Source organism: Monosiga brevicollis, genomic scaffold, assembly GCF_000002865.3.
Source record: "Monosiga brevicollis MX1 MONBRscaffold_3 genomic scaffold, whole genome shotgun sequence".
Taxonomy (NCBI): domain Eukaryota; class Choanoflagellata; order Craspedida; family Salpingoecidae; genus Monosiga; species Monosiga brevicollis.
In genome coordinates this window covers 1,015,322-1,036,183 of record NW_001865040.1, presented here as the reverse complement: position 1 = coordinate 1,036,183, position 20,862 = coordinate 1,015,322, and the positions used below count along the sequence as shown (strand labels likewise).

Below are 20,862 nucleotides of genomic sequence, written 5' to 3'. Positions count from 1 at the left end.
GCTGGACTTCTTGGCGCGGGTGAAGAAATTGACGTGTTCATGTCAATCACCTCGGCCTCTTTGAGGCGTGCTCGCAAGACCTCGTAGCTCTGCTGTTGCTTCAGACTCAGGCGTAGCTGTGACAATTGCAACGTTGATTCACGCACTTGCTCAATCAGCTTGCCCTTGGCTCGCTTCGAAGCCTAAGTTAACGAACATTGGCGGTAAGTACCCAACTTGAGATAGGCGCAGCAGACTTTCAAAAAGAAATCTGACCTGGCGATTCGCGTGCAACTTCTGCAGGAGATTGAAGCTGGCATATCCACGCAAAAGCAGGTGGTTGGCGTTGTTGGACTGCAAATCCAAGGCCATAATCTCTTGGTCCTGGCCAAGTTGAGAAAACGCCGAAGCCAAGGCTTGCAGCAGGTCGGCCTTTGCCTACGAAATGGAAAAAGGCCGTTTCAAATGCCGTGTTCGCTTCTTCAAGTCGGGTACAGTGATCCAGACGGCCAAACATACCTCAGGACATGTGTGCGTGAGCTGAAGCACACATTCCTGGAAAAGCCTCAAGATATCTGGCACTTGCAGCTGAGAAGGAAGACAAGGTTAGATGCCATCCAGTGATATGGTTTTTTTTTTTTTTTGCTTTCAAGCCGAAAGCAAAAACAACCGCCCCCGCTTACCAAATTCGAAGATGAAAGCAGTTCGTAAAAGCGCAAGATTGGTTTGACTGCTTGAAGTTGCTGCACCATATTCACCAGCGCCCTGATGCAGCGGGATGTCAAGATATTGGTGCGCGCTGGATTGAAGACCTGTATGAGCACCCATGGGCAGTTGATTTCCAGCAGAATGAGTTTCCTAACAGAGCCAGGGTATATTCCTCTTGCGCGTCAGGTTTGCAAAGCAATGCAACACACCGAGGCGTCATACGACAAAAAGTTGAGAAGGAGGCTGTGCCACAAGCTTCTGTCGATGGAAGTAAGAGGGTCTTTACTGGATAAAAGCTGAAATCGAGCAAACAGCAACAAGAGGATCGTTGAGCCAACCGGTCTGATACATCCTTGTTGAGCGAGCAGCTGCAAAATTTACCGGCGACTCTTCGCGTGCTGCCTGTGCTGCCTGCATCAAGCTTGCACTCAGGCTCAAAGATGCCTGATCCGGCCCCAGATTTATGCATCGGGCGACAATTCAACAAATGGCAAGGAACAGGGTGCAACTGCGTGAGCAGCAGCCATGGATAAGCGAGCCAAGATGCCTACACGCGACAGACCAGAGCAAAGGCTTCTGAAGATGTAGCTGGCCGCAGAAGGCAGCTGGAAAGCACATCGAAAAAGTGCCTAAGATATACAGAGCAGGGTATACATTGTGAGACAAGAATCGGGGCTTGCCTCATTAGGCAATTATTGAGCGAGGGGTATGAAATGCTCTTGCGCCGCCTCTGCTTACCCCGCATTCGGCGGTGAATCATTGCTGGCCAGAGTAACAAAGAGCTGCGGGCACCACTTTGCAAACGAAAGCACACTTTCGGTGTCGGTGCTTCTCCAAGTCACTCGACGCTGACCGAGACCGTGAACGAGTGAGACTAAGTTTGAGTCGACGCCCAGAAAGCTGCTCACGATATCAGCGTTGATGATGTTCGCGTTGGAAGTGGCAACTGTGTCAGCAAAGGTGAACGCCCGCAACAAACGCGAGGCTTCAGAGCGTCGCAAATCACGCATTTGCATTTGCAGCTGCAGCCACATAAAGCATACGCAAGAACATCCCAGCACAAGCAGAAATGAGTCCCGATTTGATCAACCAAGCAAGGCAAGTAAATGCAATGTTTCTTTGTGTTTGTTTTTGGTATTTTTTTGAAAGCTGAACATGAGAGGATGGTGATATCAACTCGCTCAAACCTGAGCAGCAGCGGCAAAGCGTCGAAATGCGGGCAAAGCGTCAATGTCTACGAGGTCGAGCAGCAACCAAATGAGCTCAGGGGAGATTGTGGTAAATCAGAGATTGTGCCTTTGTATCACAGAATGCGAGTTTCAGCAAACGCACCGGCTGCAATGGAAAGCAGAGATCGAATCCAAGCCGGTTTGCTGCCTTCCTCGCTCATCGCCAATGCCTGTAGCGCTAAAAGGAGAAAAATGAAACAGCACAAAAGAGCAAGCCTCAATGAGAAGAAACGGATAAATGTGTCACACGTGTCGCACAGAGCAGTCGAGTCATTACAAAACTTTATACGGCCTGAACTTACCAACTACGAATGCCACATCGCCCACGGGAGCACCCTGCAGAGTCTCCAGAGCCCTGAGCGCCAGGATAAGAAACACGACACTGGATGAGTTGAGTCTACGCACAACGTCGCACAATTTGGCGAGAGGTCCGCTCGCACCTGATCAATGGTAGAGTGCCAAGGGCCGAAGCCCAGACAGCGGCGCAATGCTGTGTCTGACGCTGAAATTGCGCGAGTTCCACGGCTTCGTCGGTGTTGGATCGGCACAACGTCTGTAACTTGGTCAAGGCTTGATCAATCCCATCAAAGACAGTGGCATCAAGCTGTGGTAGGAAAGCATGCACGATAAATGAAAGGCATTAGGCCTTGTCCGAGAGCATGAAATTGACAACCCGCGCAAAACATGCACAATCGCGCCATGGAGAACGCACGAAGCTCGTCACTTGTACAAGATGATCCATGCAGATATCGAGGGTTTCAGAAACGATGGCCGGTTGCTGCTCAACGGGTTGCTGTGCACAATAGTCACATGAAGCCTGTATCATGTCTTCAAGTGCGCTCATGTCCAGAGGACTATCGGCCTATCCCGAAGAGTCCGCGACGCACGCCACATCGCGATCAAAGAATGCGAGACAGCACGCCGGAGCGGAAAGGCGTGAACAAGCGCAATTTGTAAACTGAGCGGAATGAATTCGAGAAAAAAATTGACGGGCCTGAGTACGTACGGCATCCAGTTGAAATAGGCGGAGTTGGTCAAGAGGGCTGGCCTCTGACACAAAGCTTAGGATCGCACGTTCTGAACGGCGCAGATGAACTACTGGTAGGTCTTCCAGCTGAGCTAATAGCTGAAGCTCACTCTGTTGAAACGATAAAAGCCACCTGTCAATCCATGTGCATATTGCACTTGTGTGTCACCTGTCTCTCGAGCCGAGTCACAACTAACCTCAGCGGCTGAAACATCTTCGTTCTCCAGATGCGAGAGGATCTACGAAGGCCAGCCCAACAGCACAAGTGAGCGAGCGCAATAAGGCGTCGAGAGTCGGTGAGCGTGAAAGAGCCACATTGTCAATGCTCAGTGTTTTTTTTTTATTTTTATTTCGGTTTTCACCGAGTAATTCGGGCTCGCGAGTAAGAGCGCGTACATTGGTGTATCGCAGCTCTGCCTCTGCGAGCAGTTTCAAGCGACCAGTAGCTGCATAATGTACTCTGAACAGGGATGGATAGTGATGAAATCCCGACGGTTAGCTGCGATTGGCGTGCAGCTACGCTTGTAGAATTCAAGCCGGGCGACTGGGTTGACACAACCAGTCAAAACCTGCTGCTTACTTGGCAATCTCTTCAAGGGCCCGGTGCAACTCGAAGTCGCGCAAGGCACAGGCCTCGCGCAGCCTCTGCTCGAGCAGCAAGTCGAACCTTGCCATGGCTGGTAGGGGTTTCGAGCCAAATACCACAGCCTTTCTGGTCCGGTCGCAAACTGCAGACCAGGACAGATGGGAAGGGTTCATGCATGATTGAAGCATGGCAATCGCAACGAGTGAGTGTGAGCAGCACACCACGCGGACCAGCCAGCTCGTGACAACCCTTGTTCTTCGTTGCGTGTAACCTGTTCTGACAAGCGAAGGAACCAGACCAGCTTCCCTACCTCGATTCCACACTCGCCGTTGCCCCGAGTTTCCAACCCCTCGACCCGACTGGGGGCGGGTTGAATGCTCGAACCGAAACGGTGTCGTCTGCCGTCGTCGTCACCGTCGCCGTCACGACGACGCAACTTGTCAGTGAAAATGCTTGTTTCAAGCACATGTCTCTCATCCGTTATCTCCTTCTTCTTCTTGTCTTTTGTTCCCTTCGTGCTTCTTAGTGTTCTCGCCCAAATTTCATCTGACAAATAATTTTATTCTTCATTTCGCCCTTAAAACATCCTTTTGTTCTTTTCCTTGATGATGATGGTTGGGAGCGAATTGTGTATTGTTTCGTGCGTTGTTTTACCCGGTTGGTTTTTGGCATTTTTTCGCGCCAAAACTTGAAAATGGCTTCAGACGGCTTGACCTTCCCGCAGCTCAAGGTGCAGGACATCGTCCAGCTCCTGGCGCAGATGAACATCCATGTCAAGGCATCGGAGATCAAGGAGCCGAATGTAAGTGGCAGCATCCAGGCAACAGCGTTTGTCGGCGACAGCACGAACCATCGAATGCCAGCCAAGAAAGTGAAACACTGCAGGAAGAAAGTGAAGGCAGCAGCACCAAACCCACCGCTCGGGGTGACAGCAGATCGTTTCGTTGCAACGAGCCGCGGCGATGGTTGACGCCACGCCTCGATGATACGACTTCTTAGTCTACTCCTTATAGTGTAAAAATCGCCCATCTCACGATTCTGATTCGTGCCGCATTGCCCACGGCCAAATTGGCCCCTCTGCGCCCTATCCCCCCCGCCCCAGCCCATGCAAATTCGCAATATCTACAAGGCCATCCTTGAGGACATGTGGCGTCTTCAACCCACCGACGGCCTCGGCAATCAGGTTAGCCAAGCCACCGTTGCTCATGACCTCGCCTCTGCCTCATCATGCGCGCCGAGTAAAACCCAAATATCGGTGCGATCTCACGTGAACGATGCGGTTTAGCTTCCCTTTACAGCCACCGAGGCGTTTGAGCACCCTGAACTCTACGACGGTGCCATCCATGGCTTTCTGTGGGACAGCGCACTGTAAGTCTTGGTGCCTTTTTCCCAAATCGTTCTCAAGTCAGTGATGAGCAGGAAAGTGAAATGGCGGTTTGGCCGCTCTCGGCTGACCTTCCGAGCCGCGCTTGCACAGGATCAAGGTGATGCACAAGATTGGTGCGGAAGATTTTTCCCTCAGTGACATTCAACACCCGACCTTCAAACGCGTCAAAACCCATCTTTCGGCCCTGCTCAACTTCTTCAAGTATTTCTTGACCATCCGCGATGAAGCTGACGTGCGTACCTCATCAACACGCGTACCCTCGCTCAACGAGAACGGCTGCTGATAAGATTGCTGCTATGGTTGACATCACGTGCGTTTGCCCAAATTGTCACTTCAGAGCTTGCAACAAGAGCAAGAAACAACAGTGGAGGATATCGAAAAACTACGAGATGAGATTGAGGGGATTGAACAGAAGATCACGCAGGTGGCAGCTCGCCGTGACCGAGAGGCAACTCAGTTTCGTGAGGTAGAGGCTGAAGTCAAGCGGCTTCTCGAAGAGATCATGTCGCTCAACGACGAGCAAAACCAAATTCAAGCCCGGATCAAGGAGCAAAAGCGCGAGGCTGCCGAAGCCACGGATAAGCTTTCAAAGCTTTCCTTTGAAGCTGAAACCCAATTTCAAGAGCGCAATGTTGTGCAGTCACAGATTGTCGGGTCCCCCGATCGCATCAAGCGCCAAATCGTGGACAAGGAAAAAATGCTGCAGGACATGAAGCGTACGTTTGACAGTAGCTCGAGCCAGGCGGCGCAGAGTGTAATTTGGCTTGAAACTTTTGGATCAACTCATCTGTGCTCTTGTGAATCGCAGAACGTGTCACTGCACATCAAAACAAGCTTAAGCTGCTGCGCAACAAAACAGAATCATTTCAGGACTGCAAGCAGGTAACCGCGCACAAGTCATGTCTAAAGCCGAGTCGGTGATCCTGGCCACCCGCAACTGTTCACTGTTCTGTGATGCTCACGAATGACACTTGAACCTGTTGAATCTGCATTTAAGGCCTTGGAGAATGTTACACGCCAGCTCAATGAAGGACTCAAATACAAGCGGGCTTCGACCATGAGTGCTGAGTACGTGCACCCCCACAGATTGGACAAAGTCAATCAAACGCGGGGTTTCTTTTTTATTTTTGTTTTTGTTTGTTTGTTTTTTGGTTTTTTGCTCGAAGAATTGGGTCATGAACTCTGCTTATTAATCTTGCCGTCTAACATCTTGCTTTGCTTGATCTCAGCGCCGTGGCGCAGCTTGAATCTCAGGCGCTAGCGCAGAAGGGCTTGCTACAGAGCCTGCACAACAACGAGCAACAGCTGCAACGTCAAGTGCAAATGGCCAAGGAACGCTTCAGTCGCCTATCAAAGCAACAGGTGCGCTCACACCACGCGCTCGGCAGCTTGCAACCACCCGCCGCAACGCCAAGGTGTTGCTCACATGAACTTGAGCTTTTGCAGAGTCAAAAACGGAACCAGAATGATCACTCACTCTCGCAAGTGCGCGCTGAGCGTGAGGCATTGGAAATGGAAGAGAAAGAAAATCAGGTAAACAATAGAAGCAGTAGCGGATTGAGGGCGTTGACTTGCAAATGACAAACTCTTCTCGGCCCTCGATACTCCTCACCTGCCTCAATGTTGGTGCCCCAACAGACCCAGATTGAGCGCCTCGTTGAAGAGTGCGAGGATCTGGAGCTCTTGCTCAGTGAGCTGCAAAAAGAACACGAGCAGGTGACCCTCGAGCAAAAGGCCAACTTCAATGAAATTGTTTCTGTGGTGCGTGCAAAAGCTGGAGTCCACCGGATCCCCTTCTTGAGACCCAAACGTTTCCTTTTCACAAACAACATGCCAGTCTGCGTTGCCGCCATCTCAAGTGTATTGGCCTTGCTCACCAATTGCTAGATTGAAAACTTTGATGGTGACCTACGTGCCATGTGTGCGCAATGAAATTGCCCGGCTCCCGTGCGCTGAACGATCGAAACCCGTGCGTGTGAGCATTTGCTTGGTCCATGTGTGTTGTGTCCATGTGCATGTTAGTGGCTATTCGTCTGCTTTTTGTGTCAAGATTGTAAATGGCTCCATTCAAAGAGGACTGTGCAATGCACAGTGTTGGGTGTGTCATGCTCTTGTGTATACCTTTGTGTGCTTGTGCATGTCTTTGTGTCGGCGTGTCATGTGCCGATGCGCATGCATATGCATGCAGAAGATTCCCAGCTCGACAATGTGTCAGCAGCCAAGCCGACCGGCTTCTGTTATAAACGTGGCGAAAAGAAACCGATAGAAAGAAGCCAGAAAGATGCGGTCGTTATTGGCCAATCAATTCATTTGTTTGTTTTGTGAAGTCAGAGCAACCCAACGAACCCACATATCACAGAAACAAATGCTTCATAACCAGGCCCAGAGCGCCAGCACCACGCTCTTTCTCTCGCGTGCACTCCTCAATCAGGGTGGAAGTGGTAAGCTATCAGGCAATCACACAATGTGGTGTCAAGGTGAGACTGGAGCCCTGCACATGGAAATCGACTTTCTCAAGACACGCAAAAACGGGCCAGAACACATTAACATGATCCTTTGCAAAGGCGTCAAAAGATCGAATAAGAAACGCTCACCTGGCCATCGGGTTTTAATGCCACCTTGGCACAGGTTCGGTAGACGATGCCTGAAATTTGACCTGCGAGCCATGCAGATCACGTCAACGACGAAGCGCAGAAGATACCCGACAATGATAAGGGTATAATCCTACCGCCTGAGAGGTCGTGCGCCCGTGCTAATTGACTCCAATCAAGGGTCTGCTTGCCAGGAACTGGATCTGGGATGAGCTTTTGCCAGAGACGCTCTCGAATGTCAGCTGGTGGAATGTCAAACTCGACAATTGCCTAGTTTCACACGATTCGGACCCGTGTAAACGACAATAAACGACCACTGGCTAGACGAAGGACAGGAAGAAGCCAGGCACACCAGCCCGGGGAGCTGGGCAAACGAGGCTTGCAGTCTGGCGCGGCAAAGGGCCGTACTTTAAAGGTCGCAAAAAGGTCACTTTCAAAGCGATGGGCAACCGAAGAGAATGCTGAGCTCGACGTCACCAGGACAAAGACCATGCCCTCATAGGATTGCACCTGGAACAGAACGTCCTGCATCAAGGCATCTGCTTCCAAATGCCGTTCGCCAACAACGCTCAGCAGCGCGCCAAAGTTGTCCAGCACAATGACGGCGTTGGCCATGGCAGCGTCAGCAAACGCCTGAGCTAAAACGCTCTTTTTAGCCTTGGATTTGGAACTGGAGATCTGAAACCCCGACGCGTTACGCAACAATTCAGCAACGTTGATCAGCTTGATGGGGCGGCCCAGCTCAAAGCCGACTGCTTCAGCCAGCACCGACTGACGCCAAATGAACAGCACCCCGCGTGTGTGCACGCATATCCAACCATTCATGCGCACCCAAACAGAAGGTTTGTGAGAATGCAAGCTCGGGTTCATCAGAGAGAGGCAAAGGGGTTGGCCGCGCCGATATGCCGACATTTAAACCAAGCCTCCGGACAAACCTTGCCCGTGCCGATTCGACCCCAAAAGAGAGCGGTGGTACTCTGCAAGTGCCGCTGAGCTTCACCAAAGCCCCAATCGGCAAACAGCACGCTCCGCGCTTTCTCTAGTAGGATAAGTTCTTCCACTTCACGTTCTTGCTGCGGCGTCAGAACCACATTTGAAAGACCAGACTGGAGACGCATGGGATGGTAAAAGTAAGGAAAAAAGGACAGCGAGATTGAGAAAAGCTGCGTGAACAGGCCCGTGACTAATGCGTGCGCTCTGCTTGAGGTCATGTGTGCCTCGCACCTTGGGAACTCTGAGCTCGACGAAGCTATCCATGGCCATATGACCACGCATTTGAAGGCGACAAGCTGGATTGGCATGGCAAAGCAGACATGACATTTGTGTTAGGATTGCCAGCGTGAGTGCACCAAAAGTACAACAGAAGCAGGCAAAAACTCACCACGGTGGATGTCCTCGGCCTGGATCACAGGCGCCTCCTCGCCATCTCGGGCGATAGCCATGCCCAACGCGGAGCCAACGGCGTTCTTGATGAACCCACCAGAAAGGTCATATTTGAAAGAGATCTCTGCCCAATCAACATCCGCTGCAACCTGGATGCCTGTTGATTCCAACATAGCATGAGCTAGCCATATCTTCGTTTTCCATAATAACGCTGCTTGTTCGGTCCTTTGCGCTTACCTTCCGGCTCTGTATGAATGTTCCAGATCAAGCGGCGTTGCAAGTGTGAAGGCCGAGAAAAGTTGTACACGGCATGAATCCGCCGATACCTACGAGGTCCGATGAGTGTTCAAGCCAGAGTCGGTGGTGAGGCACAATCGCGCCAGACAGGCAAATGACCACACAGCTTGCATAATAATGTCATGCCAAGGGTGTGCCATACATGGCCTCGTCCAGGTCCTGGGCCCGGTTTGTGGCCAGAAATACAACGCCCGGATAACGCTCAATCTGACTCCATCCAAAGCCAAGCAAGACAATTTGCGTGAGGACTTGCTCGCCATCGTTGCCTCTCTTCCCCGCCCCCGAAAAAAGAAGAGTGAAGAAGATTTACTTCGGTCAACAATTCGGTCAAGATGTTGCTTCCGCCGCTCTCGCGCTTGGCGAACATGCTTTTAGCGAGATAAGAGAATCAACAAGCAAACGGTCAGTTGGTGTGCCAGAGATGATCGCAGCAAAGGCCCACAAGTTCTCAGACCTTTCGCATTCATCAAAAAACACAACAGCATTGCTCATGTCGGCCTCGCGAAACAAGGCTTGCGATAAACTGCCTTTCTTTTCCGCTGAGTGCGCTAGCATATCCGCAAAGTTGATCAGCAAAACCCTGCAAACCCGCGCCGGCACGCTCGTTAGGTGACGAAACATTAGCCCAGCAAGCGCAGAATGTGTAGTTTGAGTATATACTGTGATCCTGCTCTAGCATGTGCTAGGTAGAGCCCCCTTACTTTTTCTTCATGGACTTTGCGACTGCATTCACCATTAGAGTCTTGCCCGTGCCTGGTTAGTGAGGAGGTGACGAAGCAATGAGTCATGAAATGAGCATTCGCCAGGCCATTAATCGGACTTAAATGAGGCTGCGAAACAGAACAAAAGGTCGTCGCCGCCTCAAAGCTCAAAGTAAGCAAGCACCTGAAGGCCCATAAAACAAAAGCACAAGGCCGCTAGTCGTAGTTGGCGACGCATCAAGCTTGTGGCGACGCAAGTATCGTTGAAATTTAGCATGTTGGGATACTTGCTCCAAAATGCTCTCCTTGGTACCCTCAGGCAGAATAACAGCATCGAGGTCGGCCTGGCGTGGAAGATGAATGAGATTGGTCATACTGGCGGCATAGCAAGTGTTGAACCGGTGCGACCGGAGCCATGTGAAGGAAAGAAAGAGGCGCGAGAAGCACTTGGGCATAACGCACCGTTGGTGTGTACAAATTCAATCCTTCGTTGATTTCGCTAATATCCGTGTCCAACCCAACAAGCCAGTCACAGAGGCGTCGGTCGATGAGGACGTAGGGCGTGTTTGACCGATCCCAATGGAGGCTAAGAACGTTGATCATGCCTAGCCCGCATTGTCACAAATTTGCCGTGAGTTATGCTTTGGAGCTGCAGCATGACTTGGGAGCGAGTGGCTGGCCGCATCGGGCGGTTCGTACCGCGACGAACGAGGCTGCTGCTTTTGTGAAAGTATTTTCGGTAGAAGATTTGATCTTGGAAACGAACTGAGAACGTGTGAATGATAGCATCCACCTACAGCGCGCGACGATCCATCATGAGAATGATCGATGCGGTGTATTGACGACAAAGACAATCAAGTCGTCGCGATGGGCCATTTTCCTTCAAAGCTTGCCAAGCTTGTTCATCATCGTAGGCACTAACCTTGAGTGACCGCATGCCATCATCAGATGCAAGGGCCTTGCCAATGACCGGCGACAACAAGTGGCCAGTCAAGAGTGCCAAAACATCACATTCAAAGGGTTGCAGCTTCAAAGTGGTGCGCAGGAGCTCCAAGCGGGGCAGTTGGTGGCCTGCATCGCTTGTCATTTTTAAGCTACGTGTTGGGCAATCGGAAGTGAAAGGAAATTGTCAGGTATGAAGCGAAACAGAGGCACCCAAGTGTGCGCTGGCTTGGTTGGAGGGCTGAGGACAGCATGACAAATTGATTGGTGGCGCAGATACAACATGCAAATCAACAACACGGCGTTTGGATGGGGCTCACCGCAAGGCAATCTTGGCGTCAATGGCCTTGAGCGTAGCGTGGAATTCGTGGGTGTTCACGTGCTTGGGTGCATTGCCGCGATCCCAGTAAGAGGCCTCATTGAGTTCCTGCAAATCTTGAGAGATTGAGGCTTTGCTCAGTTTGATGAATTGCATGATGCGCTCAAACTGGTCCTCCATATATGCGAGCGAGTCTTCGTAGGGTTGCAAAGCGGCGTCCGCAGCGTCTTCTCCTGAGGCAGGACTCTTGGGTGCCGAGTTACTCAGCTCCTGGTGCGCAGCGGCAACCTTTGCTTGGGTAGCTGCCACAGACTGTAGCAGCGTGCGTAGCTCGCCATCATCAGCATCACCACTGCCAGACATGGCATCACAGTCCTCGGCGTCGCTGCCTTGATGTGGCTCGTCGTCATCGTCACCAATGTGTTGGTCGGCAAGCCCGTCTGCTGAATTACTCATTGCGCGGCCGGAGGATCCGTTCATGGTCAAATCCAATACATCGGCTAGTTTGGTGCCAGCCAGTTTGAGCCTGTCGGTTGACTGGAGTGGGAGACCACGGATAGCGCGCGCAGCCGCGACCGTCAGCTTGAATTGAGGGTCGGACGTGGCGTCATAACGGTTGTCCAAAAGAATGAGGCCGTCCTAACATGGCACCAAAATGCAAGGACAAGACGTGAGGAGTAGCATCGGCAGAGATTGAGCTTCAGGGGTGAGGGTGGTTTCCTCGTCGCACCTTGACGTGGGCTCGCTTGTCGTCCAAAAACTCCTCGACCACCAGCTGCGGTATGTTGTACAACGTGAGAGAAGAGGGCAGGTCTGAGTTGGTCTCGTACAGCAGGGCTCGCGAGACAGGTTTGATGTGACACAGGTTGATGGTCATGAGGCTGAGCAGATGGGTCTCATCTGCAGAAAGGCGGTAGGCAGCCGCCACCTTGATAAGAGCCGGCACAAATCCTCCATCAGTTCGTTCGCTTGACAACTGGGTCTTGCTGGCATGGAACGAGCTGTGTTGCTGTAGCTCCTGATCGATGGTGTTTGCGCGGCGAACTTGCTGGGAGGCCAAATCTGTGCCGCGTAGGTGGGTGGAAAAGGCACTCCCCGCCGACCGCGTTTGAAGGTTCAAAAGACAGGCGAGGAGCTCAAAGGAGGTCCAAAAGCTGTTTTCCGACTCCCATGGCAAGGTGGGGTCCAGGGGTCGAACCCCGGCAAAACTGTCGCGCACCAGCTCCAACGCCATGATGACCGCGTTGAATGCTCTCAAGTCGCGATGTGAAAGCCGTAGTCCGTGGTGCTTGCAATTTGCCAGAGCTGCACGTGTGACAGTCTGGCCGGACCTGAAATTCAACCCGCCACAAGTCCCGGACTGTGGCGTACAACACAAGAAAGTGTGGGATAAGGTAAAAATAAACGAAAGAAGAGCCTTGGGCATGCATAGATAATGGAAAATAACCCCCCCAAAAGTCTTGGTTGGATCGGCCACCAAAACCCAAGAGAAGCCGGCAAGGGCAACGTGCGCCACCACCACCACCACCACACGTACTTATGCCTCCGAGCCGGTGGCTATCAAGCTCCGCGGATCACTCACCACTGACCTGCCCACGTTCTCTTCCTCTCTGGAAAAGCGATTCGTCTGACTTTTGTCCACCATAAAGTATTTTACTTTATTTCGTCGCTCTGACATTTTTGTACATCATCCAAATGCATGTTGTGGGGTGGCACTGCTCGGGTGGATGCCAATCATTGTGATCCCGTGTCCGTTCCGTCCGCTTTTTTTTTTTTTTGCTTTTTTTTTTCGGATGCTCCCTCTCTCTCTCTCTCTCTCTCTCTCTCACTTGCTCACTTGCTCTTGCCTTTGCTTTTCAAGGCGGATTTGAAGTGGCGGTGGCTCTGAAGTAAGACAGTCCCATCCGCCGTGTTTTATTTTGTTTTGTTTTTGGGGGTGGGGCGACCCCCTCGTACACGAGTGCAACTCGAGTCGGTTGCGTGCAAACTTACTGTCAACAAACGACCGCTTTGCTAATCGTGATGACAGGTTGATTGTGAACCTGCCTTCCAGCAGTTAGGTGCGGGCGAGAGCGACGCGTGTTTTGCCCTTGACCCACCGCCTTGTGACCGATTTGCACTCGAGCCTCATGCAATCCATACCTCTGGGTACCTCTCTGGCAAACCGTTTAGCACCTCAAGACAACCTTACTGTTGCTGCTACCTTGTGTGACTTCGCGTCGAGTTCTCGCTTGCGCCCAACCCCGCCCTCCTATGCCTTCCGGGTCCACCGGCGTTGTCGTTTTTTTTCATCGGCTGGAAAAGGGGGACACGACTAAACCATGTCGTTCGGTAGTGGTCCGTCTGCAGAACGCTGACCCCTCTGCGGCACCCTTTGGCCGTGCACATCTGGGCGCTTCTGTTGGTGGGGATCATTCCGCTCCATACACAACCAGCGCCAAGGGCCGGTCGGCCAGCCACTCGATCATACTTCCCCTGACCACCATTGAACAGACCCTGCATCATGACATCGCCTGCCAGCTCACGACAAGCCAGCTTGGCTGATGTTCACCAAAGATCCATGACAGAGCTGCATCGCCTCCTACCCTATGAACTTCTACTCGATTGCTTCTTGGCAGTCCACGATGAACTTGCTTCGCCCCATCTTCGTCGCGAACAGAGCATTGATGCCTTTGTCAAACAATGTGAGCATGACGGCTTGAGCCTATCCTCTCATATCGCCTTCCCTCCCCATCAAGCTCAATCGCTGTCCAATCGCCAGTGACACACACACACACACACATACACACACATGCCCACACGTGAACTCATCCAAATGGTCTACTTCATCTTTGCCACAGATGCCACCGCAGCCACTGAGGCACGCGCCACTCAAATCAAGCGCTCCTCCTTTGAGACGGTGAAGATTATTGGTCGTGGGGCCTTTGGTGAAGTGCAAGTGGTACGCTACAAGAAGACCGGAGAAATCTACGCGCTTAAAATTCTCAACAAATGGCACCTACTCAAACGCAAGGAGGTGGGCGACTGATCACCCCAACGGCCCTTCGTCGTTGGGTTTCTGTTTCTTGACTTTCTTTTCGATTGGTTCTTTTTTTTTTCTTCTTCTTTCAATGTGGTTCTTCACGTTGGGTTTTGCCACAAAGCGGCATCACGTGCACCAACTCGCCCCGCGCTCACGCCACCTTTGCGACAGGCTGCCTGCTTTTTGGAAGAACGTGACATTTTGGTCAACGGAGATTCACGCTGGATCACAAAGTTGCACTATGCTTTTCAGGTAACGATCCCCCCCATTAATTAAGCTGCTCAAGGCTTTGCTTTGTTTTTGCCCTCTTTTTGTTTTGTATTCGGGCACTGCTTAATGCTAGAGCACTGATGGCCTGGTTCGGTGGGCAACATGGATAGGACGATGAAAACCTGTACCTGGTCATGGAATATTATGGAGGCGGCGACCTCTTGACCTTGCTGAGCAAGTTTGATGACCGTCTGAACGAGGACATGACTCGCTTCTACGCAGCCGAAATGGTGCTGGCCATCGATTCACTGCACCGCATGGGTTACGTGCATCGGTAAGACGCTCTGATGCACTCGGAACCCATCCGTGCAACTTTGCTTTTGCCACACATTCTGCCCCGAAGAAAACAACCGCGTGGCCCATTGCGGACAAGACCATGAAGCAGAGGTTACGCCACTTTTTCACGACGCGCCTGCAACCCCATAATCACAGTGACATCAAGCCAGATAATCTCTTGCTGGGCAAGGTACCATGCGCCAATTCTCTCGCCCTGCCCATGCAGTTGACAGCGCGCTCATGTCGCTATCACTTTGGTGCAGGATGGCCACTTGCGCCTTGCTGACTTTGGCAGTTGTATGCGACTTGGGCCTGATGGCAAGGTGAGGCTTACTGCTACCAACGATCAATATGAATGCCCAACACTTCCGTGCGCTTGACTCTACTCACGTCGACTCGCCCTCACCACGATTTGCGTATTGCTCATGTATACTGCCACCTTTCTGCCGCCTTCTGTCTGCTCCAGGTGGATAGCCGAACGGCCGTTGGAACCCCAGACTACATCTCACCTGAAATCTTGACCTCAATGGAGGGACGAGGCAAATACGGCACTGAGTGCGATTGGTGGTCATTTGGCGTCGTCATCTACGAAGTACGGGATCATGACTCTCGAGTCGCATGCTCCATAAGCCTCTATGGGCTGAGGTTGCAGTCAAGCGCTGCATGTTAGGCCTGCCTTGTCACTCTTACACGTACCACCTCGTCTCCTCCACCTAGATGCTTCTGGGAGACACCCCTTTTTACGCCGAAACCCTCACAGGCACTTATTCCAATATTATGAGCCACCAGGAGAGTTTGGCATTCCCAGAGCCTCTTTCGGCAGAAGCAGAGGCAAGTCATTGGCTCCTCTTCAATGCCCCCACGCCTGCCACTCTTGAACCAAGCAGGACTCATGTCAACATTCTTGTCTCGTTTTCCCTCATCATGTTCATACACCCATTAGGACCTCATTCGAAGCCTCCTTTGTGAAACGGGCAAACGACTTGGCCAAAAGGGCTTGGAAGATTTCAAAGGCCATCCCTTCTTCAAAGGAGTCGACTGGGAGGCGCTGCAAACTGGTATGACCAGCATGCACCTTCATGCCTGATGCCACTCTTTGTTGTCGACAAAACAAAAAAAAAAAAAAGGGGGGGGGATGTCAGCTTCATTCGGCTGCTCTTACAACTCACTCGAAATTAAAATCAATCAACTGAAATGGCTGTGCTAGGCCCCGCGCCCTACATGCCCCAACTCGTCGGTGCCACTGACACCAGCAACTTTGATGAGGTTGACGTCAAGTCTGATATTGTACGTTCATAACTCTGCCATTTCCACCTTGTTCTCTACAATGTGCTCCACCCCACACATCCGCACCTCCGCATCCACGCTCACTCACATTTACACGTACTATGCTCGTGTTGGTGCTCACACTACTGCGACTTATCCTTTCAATGCTTGGATGATGAACCATGTCAGGTGGCACGTCCCAGTCAGCCCAAACAATTCAGTGGCCAACATTTACCCTTTGTTGGTTATACTTTTAGTCGAGAAACGCCAACTGTAGCCCTTCGCAATGTACGGTAGTACTTGCCCATGCATTCCAGCACGCCTTGAGTGCAATTTCTTCATTTCCCACAACTGCTGCTCATGTCGACGCCATCTTTGGCATTTTGCTGGCGCAGATTCACCCACTATCACGACCAGGCAGTGCCGATCATCTTGATCTTTCCCCTTCTCGCAACCTGCAGCGTCGCAATAGCGTGCTGGTCAATCGCGCCAGCAAGCTAGAGGCACAGGTTCGGGAACTGCAAGACAAGCTGCACAGTGCTCAACATAGTGATACCACAAACAACCTTAATGGATCGGCAGCCGCCGTGGATCTAGAGGCACTTAAAACCCGCATCTCGAAGCTAGAGGCCGATGTTCAGCGTCGAAGCGCTGAGAATGAGAGCTTGGAAGCGACTGTATCCGAGCTGGAGCGCAAAAATCGCGTCAGTCAGCGGCAACAGGCAGAGCTCGAAGCTGAATTGGAGGAGGTCAACAAGCACGGGACTACACTTACAGCACAGCTTGGTACGCTGCGCCGCAACGTCGCTGAGCTGGAGAATGAGCTGGACTTGGCCACGACGCGCGAAACAGCGCTGCGTGCTGATGAAGCACAGCTTCGTCGGCGGGTCAGCGTCAAGGAGGATGAAGTCTCAGAATTAGAGGCGCAACTCCAGGCTCAACTTGGACTCATACAAACCTTACGCTCAGAAAAGGCTAGCCTTGAGTCTGAGCTTCACGGACTCCGCGCACAGTCCAACAGTGGGTCTAGCACGGACCTGACAGCCGCATACGAGGAGCTCCAGCACAAATCGGATCTACAGGTTGCTTCGCTGCAGGAGCGCGTCGCTGCATTAGAGGAGGAGCTTCGCCGAAGCCAGCGTGATGTTCGCTTGGCAGGTGAAGACAAAGTTGCAGTGCAACATGACCTTGAACAACAGCGCCGTGAGGTGGAACGGCTGCAGTCCAGTACCAGCACACTTCTCGAGGCACGTACAGCACTTCAAGAACGTCTGGACCAAGCCGAACGCGCAGCAGCTGAGGCTGTGGATGCCCTGCAGCGCGAAACTGAGGCTTTGCAGTCAAGCTTACATGACATGAGCGAGCAGCATGAGCATGCCTTGCAGCGAATTGATGAGCTGCAGAGTCGTGACGCTGGCTCAGAAGCTCAGCAAGATCTCATCGCTGCCCTCACGACGGAGTGCGAGGAACTGCGCACGCGCCTGGAGGAGCTAGACGCCACTAATGCTGCACGTGCTGATGAGATCGCCCAGCTTGCTGCGGGAACTCAGCTGTCATCAGAAGCGGAAGCTTTGATTGAGCAACTGGAGGCACAGCTCGATGAGCATCGTGTGGAGCAGCAGTCGCTTTTGGCTAAAATCCATGAGCTACAGCTTCAGGTTGAAGAACTCAAACAACTGCATAGCTCGCCCGAGGCCGCCTTTGAGCGCATGCAGTGGCAATTGCGTCGTACACAAAAGGTTGATCGTCAAGAGATTCGAACACTCCAGCAAGATTTGGCAGCCCAGAACCAAGCCAAGGTTGACGCGGAGCAGCGTGTGCAGGTTCTCAGTGCCCAAGTAGCTGCGCTACAGGCCGACATGACTGAAAGAGACCGCGAGGTATGTCAACATCAAGGAACATTCCAATGTCCATCGCAAAGAAATGGGTTCGCAGTTGAACCGTCTAACACGAGCGCCCTGGCTCTTAGCACGCTGCGCGCTTCGAAGCACAAATGAAGGAACTGACTGCGGACAATCACCGACTCAAGGTTTGGCACGGCACATGAGACGACCGCCCGCGCTGGCAAGTGACCAGTTGCCTCCAATGTATTCCACTCACTAGGCATACATTCCATCCTCCTACTTGTCAGGGACAATTGGCCCAATTGTTGCAAAGCGCTTCCGGGGAGAAGGAACGATTTTCACCGCGCAAGATGTCTGGCCATTCCTTGGAAACAGGCTCAACTGTGTCGCGCGAGTCAGCCAATAGCCTGCGCCCGGGACTTACTTTCACGGGGATCCTTGATGCAGGCAAAAACCCCTCGGGCACCAGTTTGGCTGGTCTTGACGACGATGAAGTGGAGGTGCGGTCGATGCAATCCGCTTGGCTCCTTCGGGCGGCTTTGATTTTGAATCTTGATATTTGGTGATAGGGACTCTGCTTTGTTGTTGTTGTTGTTGTTGTTGTTGTTGTTGTTGTTGTTGTTGTTGTTGTTGTTGTTGTTGTTGTTGTTGTTGTTGTGCTTGTTGTGCTTGTTGTGCTTGTTGTGCTTGTTGTGCTTGTTGTGCGTTGGTCCGCTCTCCCCACCCCTCCGCCCCCCCCCCAAAAGGGGGGTCGATGCTGGATGAAATCTACCGCATCTTGCTCGCACGCCCGGTGCATCCTCTTACGTCTTCTCGCCCTGCGCTTTCGTGATGCTTGTAGGTGGCTCCGTTCCAATGTGACTTGAAAATTCCTAAACCAGGGGGAATCAAGAAGGGTTGGACACGAGCGTATGTGTATGCCCGTCAGGGTACACTGTACGTGTATGAGTATGACAGCAACCCTACTCGAGAGGTACCTGACTTGCCAGAGCCGCTGAAGCCCGTCAACCCTGGACTGCCAACCCTTCAGTCCCATCCCCGATGCATGGTGGATTTGATTCGGCAGCAGCTGCGGATTAGACCTGCTGAAGAGGATGACGTAATTCACGCCAACGCCAAGGATCTGCCGCGCATTTTTCTGCTGGAAGCTCCCGGTGGAGACCCCACAACCCCGCTTCGGTTTTTCTTCATGGCCGGTTCGGCCGAGCAACAGGCCACGCGCATCCTGCAGCTGACGCAGTACATCAAGGCCGTCAATTGCGATGTCCCTGAGGCCGTGGCGATTCATTGCGTGGTTGCCAATCTAAAATCAGTGACGTGTGCTGCCCGCCTTGATGACCGCTCACTGCTGGCTGTTTCCAACGATGGTCTGGTGGTGGCAAAGGAAAATGGTGTCGAACGCATCTTCACGGATAAGCGATTTCAGCATGCCACACAGATTCTATGCTTGGAGAAGCCTGCCTTTGCAACAGCCATTGTCTATGGGAAGACGCCTCAAGTGCGCTATTTCCATAACATTGTTCAATCAATCCGCAAGCGCGACTACGGCACCAAGTTGCCCGAAACTCGAGGCTGCTCATTGGCTACCCTCGCAACTTTTGCCGGATTGCCGATTCTGGCCGTAGCCAAGCAGAACAAGATCTTGGTATTCACTTTTACGGAGCACGGCGAATACAATTTGCAAAACTCTCTGGACATCGAGCGGGCTGTGAACTTTCTGCGGTTTATGCGCGACCAGCTCATCGTCGGTTTCGGCCAGACATTTGTGTCATTTGACTTGCGGAGCGCCAACTCGTCCCGAACCCGACAGGCTTTGCTCTCCACAGGTTTTTCTGAACTGAGCTTTGCGTTTCCGCCCCTCTCCACGCTCGTGGAGCTGCGCCCCATGGCAGCCTTCTGCATCTCTGCTACAGGCACGGGAGACGAAGAAGTCGTGGAGTACCTGCTGTGCTTCAACCGATGCGCCGTGTTTGTTAACCAGCTGGGCATCCCCGTGCATGCACGACCTACGCTCAAATGGCGAAGCGAGCCCCAGGCATTTGACGTCATTGGCAACTGTCTCACCGTCGTCTCGGCAGCAGGCTTGGAGGTACTTTCTCTTGCGACAGGTGCTTTAGTCGAGGTTCACTGGCTCCCAGACTGCCAGCTACTGAGCTCGCAGCATCTGCTCCTCCTTGTCACGACGCAAGGCCACATCATGCAGGGCTACTCACCCAAAGAAGACTCCCCGCTTGTATTTGATACCCGGCAACCGCAAGAGGGATTGCGACGGGGCGGATCGCTCCGCAGCCTTGGCTCACGCCGCCTGACGCTGGCACGCCGGGGTAGCCGTGCATCAAACGACCGCCTCTCTACTTCGCTCATATCCAACCCCTCCAACTTTGTCCACGTGGGAACACACGATGCCAACATGACCGCCGAGCAAATGGCACGCGCTGCGGCCTCGTTTTCACAGGTGTCATCAGCCAGCACCTCGGCAGCGAGTTCGCAGCAGAGCTCGGCCGTGCCCTCACCGCAAAAGCGCTTGTCGGTGCCGGCCGCGTCGCAGCTCACGCCAAGTCCTACAGGCCCGATACGTTCACATACCATCTCAGCCACCCGCCGAGCGCGGGCAGTTGACGCGAGCATGGAAAGCCCGCGCACGCCAATCCAATCAACCATGACTGCCAGCCCAGGGCGCGATGTGTCGACAGTTCGGCGTGCGACGACCTCAAGCACAGGTATTGGTGCTGGAGCGCGGCGTTTGCCTGACCTGACTCCCACGAATGGACCACATCCCACGGCAGCACAGCGGCGGGTGCCCATGACTCGACGTCAAGCTCCAGCAGTTCGAGACTCATTTGCCGTCTTTGCCGAGGCCATCAAGTCAGCTCCATCCGATGACCTTGATGATGTGGCTGCGCGCGTGGCTGCAGTTTCTGGCGGCAGCTCGCGAGTGACTTCACAAAGCGTTGAATCGTCGTCGGAAGCCTGAACCCTACCTTCTTACCTATGCAACTTCAGCCCGTCAACTGACGTTTCCATCGAGTATGCGT

General features: G+C 52.7%; 4 protein-coding genes across 4 annotated transcripts; 3 read left to right on the top strand and 1 right to left on the bottom strand.

The window, feature by feature from the left end:
• Positions 1-4,223: 4,223 nt before the first annotated feature.
• On the top strand, positions 4,224-6,848 carry MONBRDRAFT_22893 (uncharacterized protein; the record flags this gene model as incomplete). The annotated part of the gene is made up of 11 exons (XM_001743317.1): positions 4,224-4,331; positions 4,632-4,712; positions 4,815-4,897; positions 5,007-5,148; positions 5,254-5,632; positions 5,725-5,798; positions 5,914-5,984; positions 6,146-6,278; positions 6,363-6,449; positions 6,555-6,677; positions 6,804-6,848. The coding sequence occupies 11 exons, from the start codon at positions 4,224-4,226 to the stop codon at positions 6,846-6,848; spliced, it is 1,326 nt and encodes a 441-aa protein (XP_001743369.1).
• Positions 6,849-7,241: 393 nt separating this feature from the next.
• MONBRDRAFT_31207 (uncharacterized protein) lies at positions 7,242-12,383 on the bottom strand (the record flags this gene model as incomplete). The annotated part of the gene is made up of 18 exons (XM_001742996.1): positions 7,242-7,362; positions 7,511-7,572; positions 7,645-7,777; positions 7,916-8,278; positions 8,443-8,613; positions 8,732-8,796; positions 8,889-9,047; positions 9,128-9,216; positions 9,330-9,394; positions 9,498-9,555; positions 9,642-9,767; positions 9,889-9,940; positions 10,073-10,232; positions 10,351-10,493; positions 10,588-10,681; positions 10,811-10,982; positions 11,151-11,788; positions 11,880-12,383. 18 exons carry the CDS (start codon positions 12,381-12,383, stop codon positions 7,270-7,272), a joined length of 3,147 nt encoding a protein of 1,048 aa, XP_001743048.1. The 3' UTR covers positions 7,242-7,269.
• A 1,581-nt stretch (positions 12,384-13,964) lies between these two features.
• On the top strand, positions 13,965-14,719 carry MONBRDRAFT_5760 (uncharacterized protein; the record flags this gene model as incomplete). Its single annotated transcript, XM_001743316.1, has 3 exons — positions 13,965-14,165; positions 14,343-14,423; positions 14,552-14,719. 3 exons carry the CDS (start codon positions 13,965-13,967, stop codon positions 14,717-14,719), a joined length of 450 nt encoding a protein of 149 aa, XP_001743368.1.
• A 262-nt stretch (positions 14,720-14,981) lies between these two features.
• On the top strand, positions 14,982-20,801 carry MONBRDRAFT_22890 (uncharacterized protein; the record flags this gene model as incomplete). Its single annotated transcript, XM_001743315.1, has 8 exons — positions 14,982-15,040; positions 15,192-15,309; positions 15,661-15,775; positions 15,925-16,004; positions 16,173-16,271; positions 16,445-17,863; positions 18,115-18,327; positions 18,669-20,801. 8 exons carry the CDS (start codon positions 14,982-14,984, stop codon positions 20,799-20,801), a joined length of 4,236 nt encoding a protein of 1,411 aa, XP_001743367.1.
• Positions 20,802-20,862: the final 61 nt, after the last annotated feature.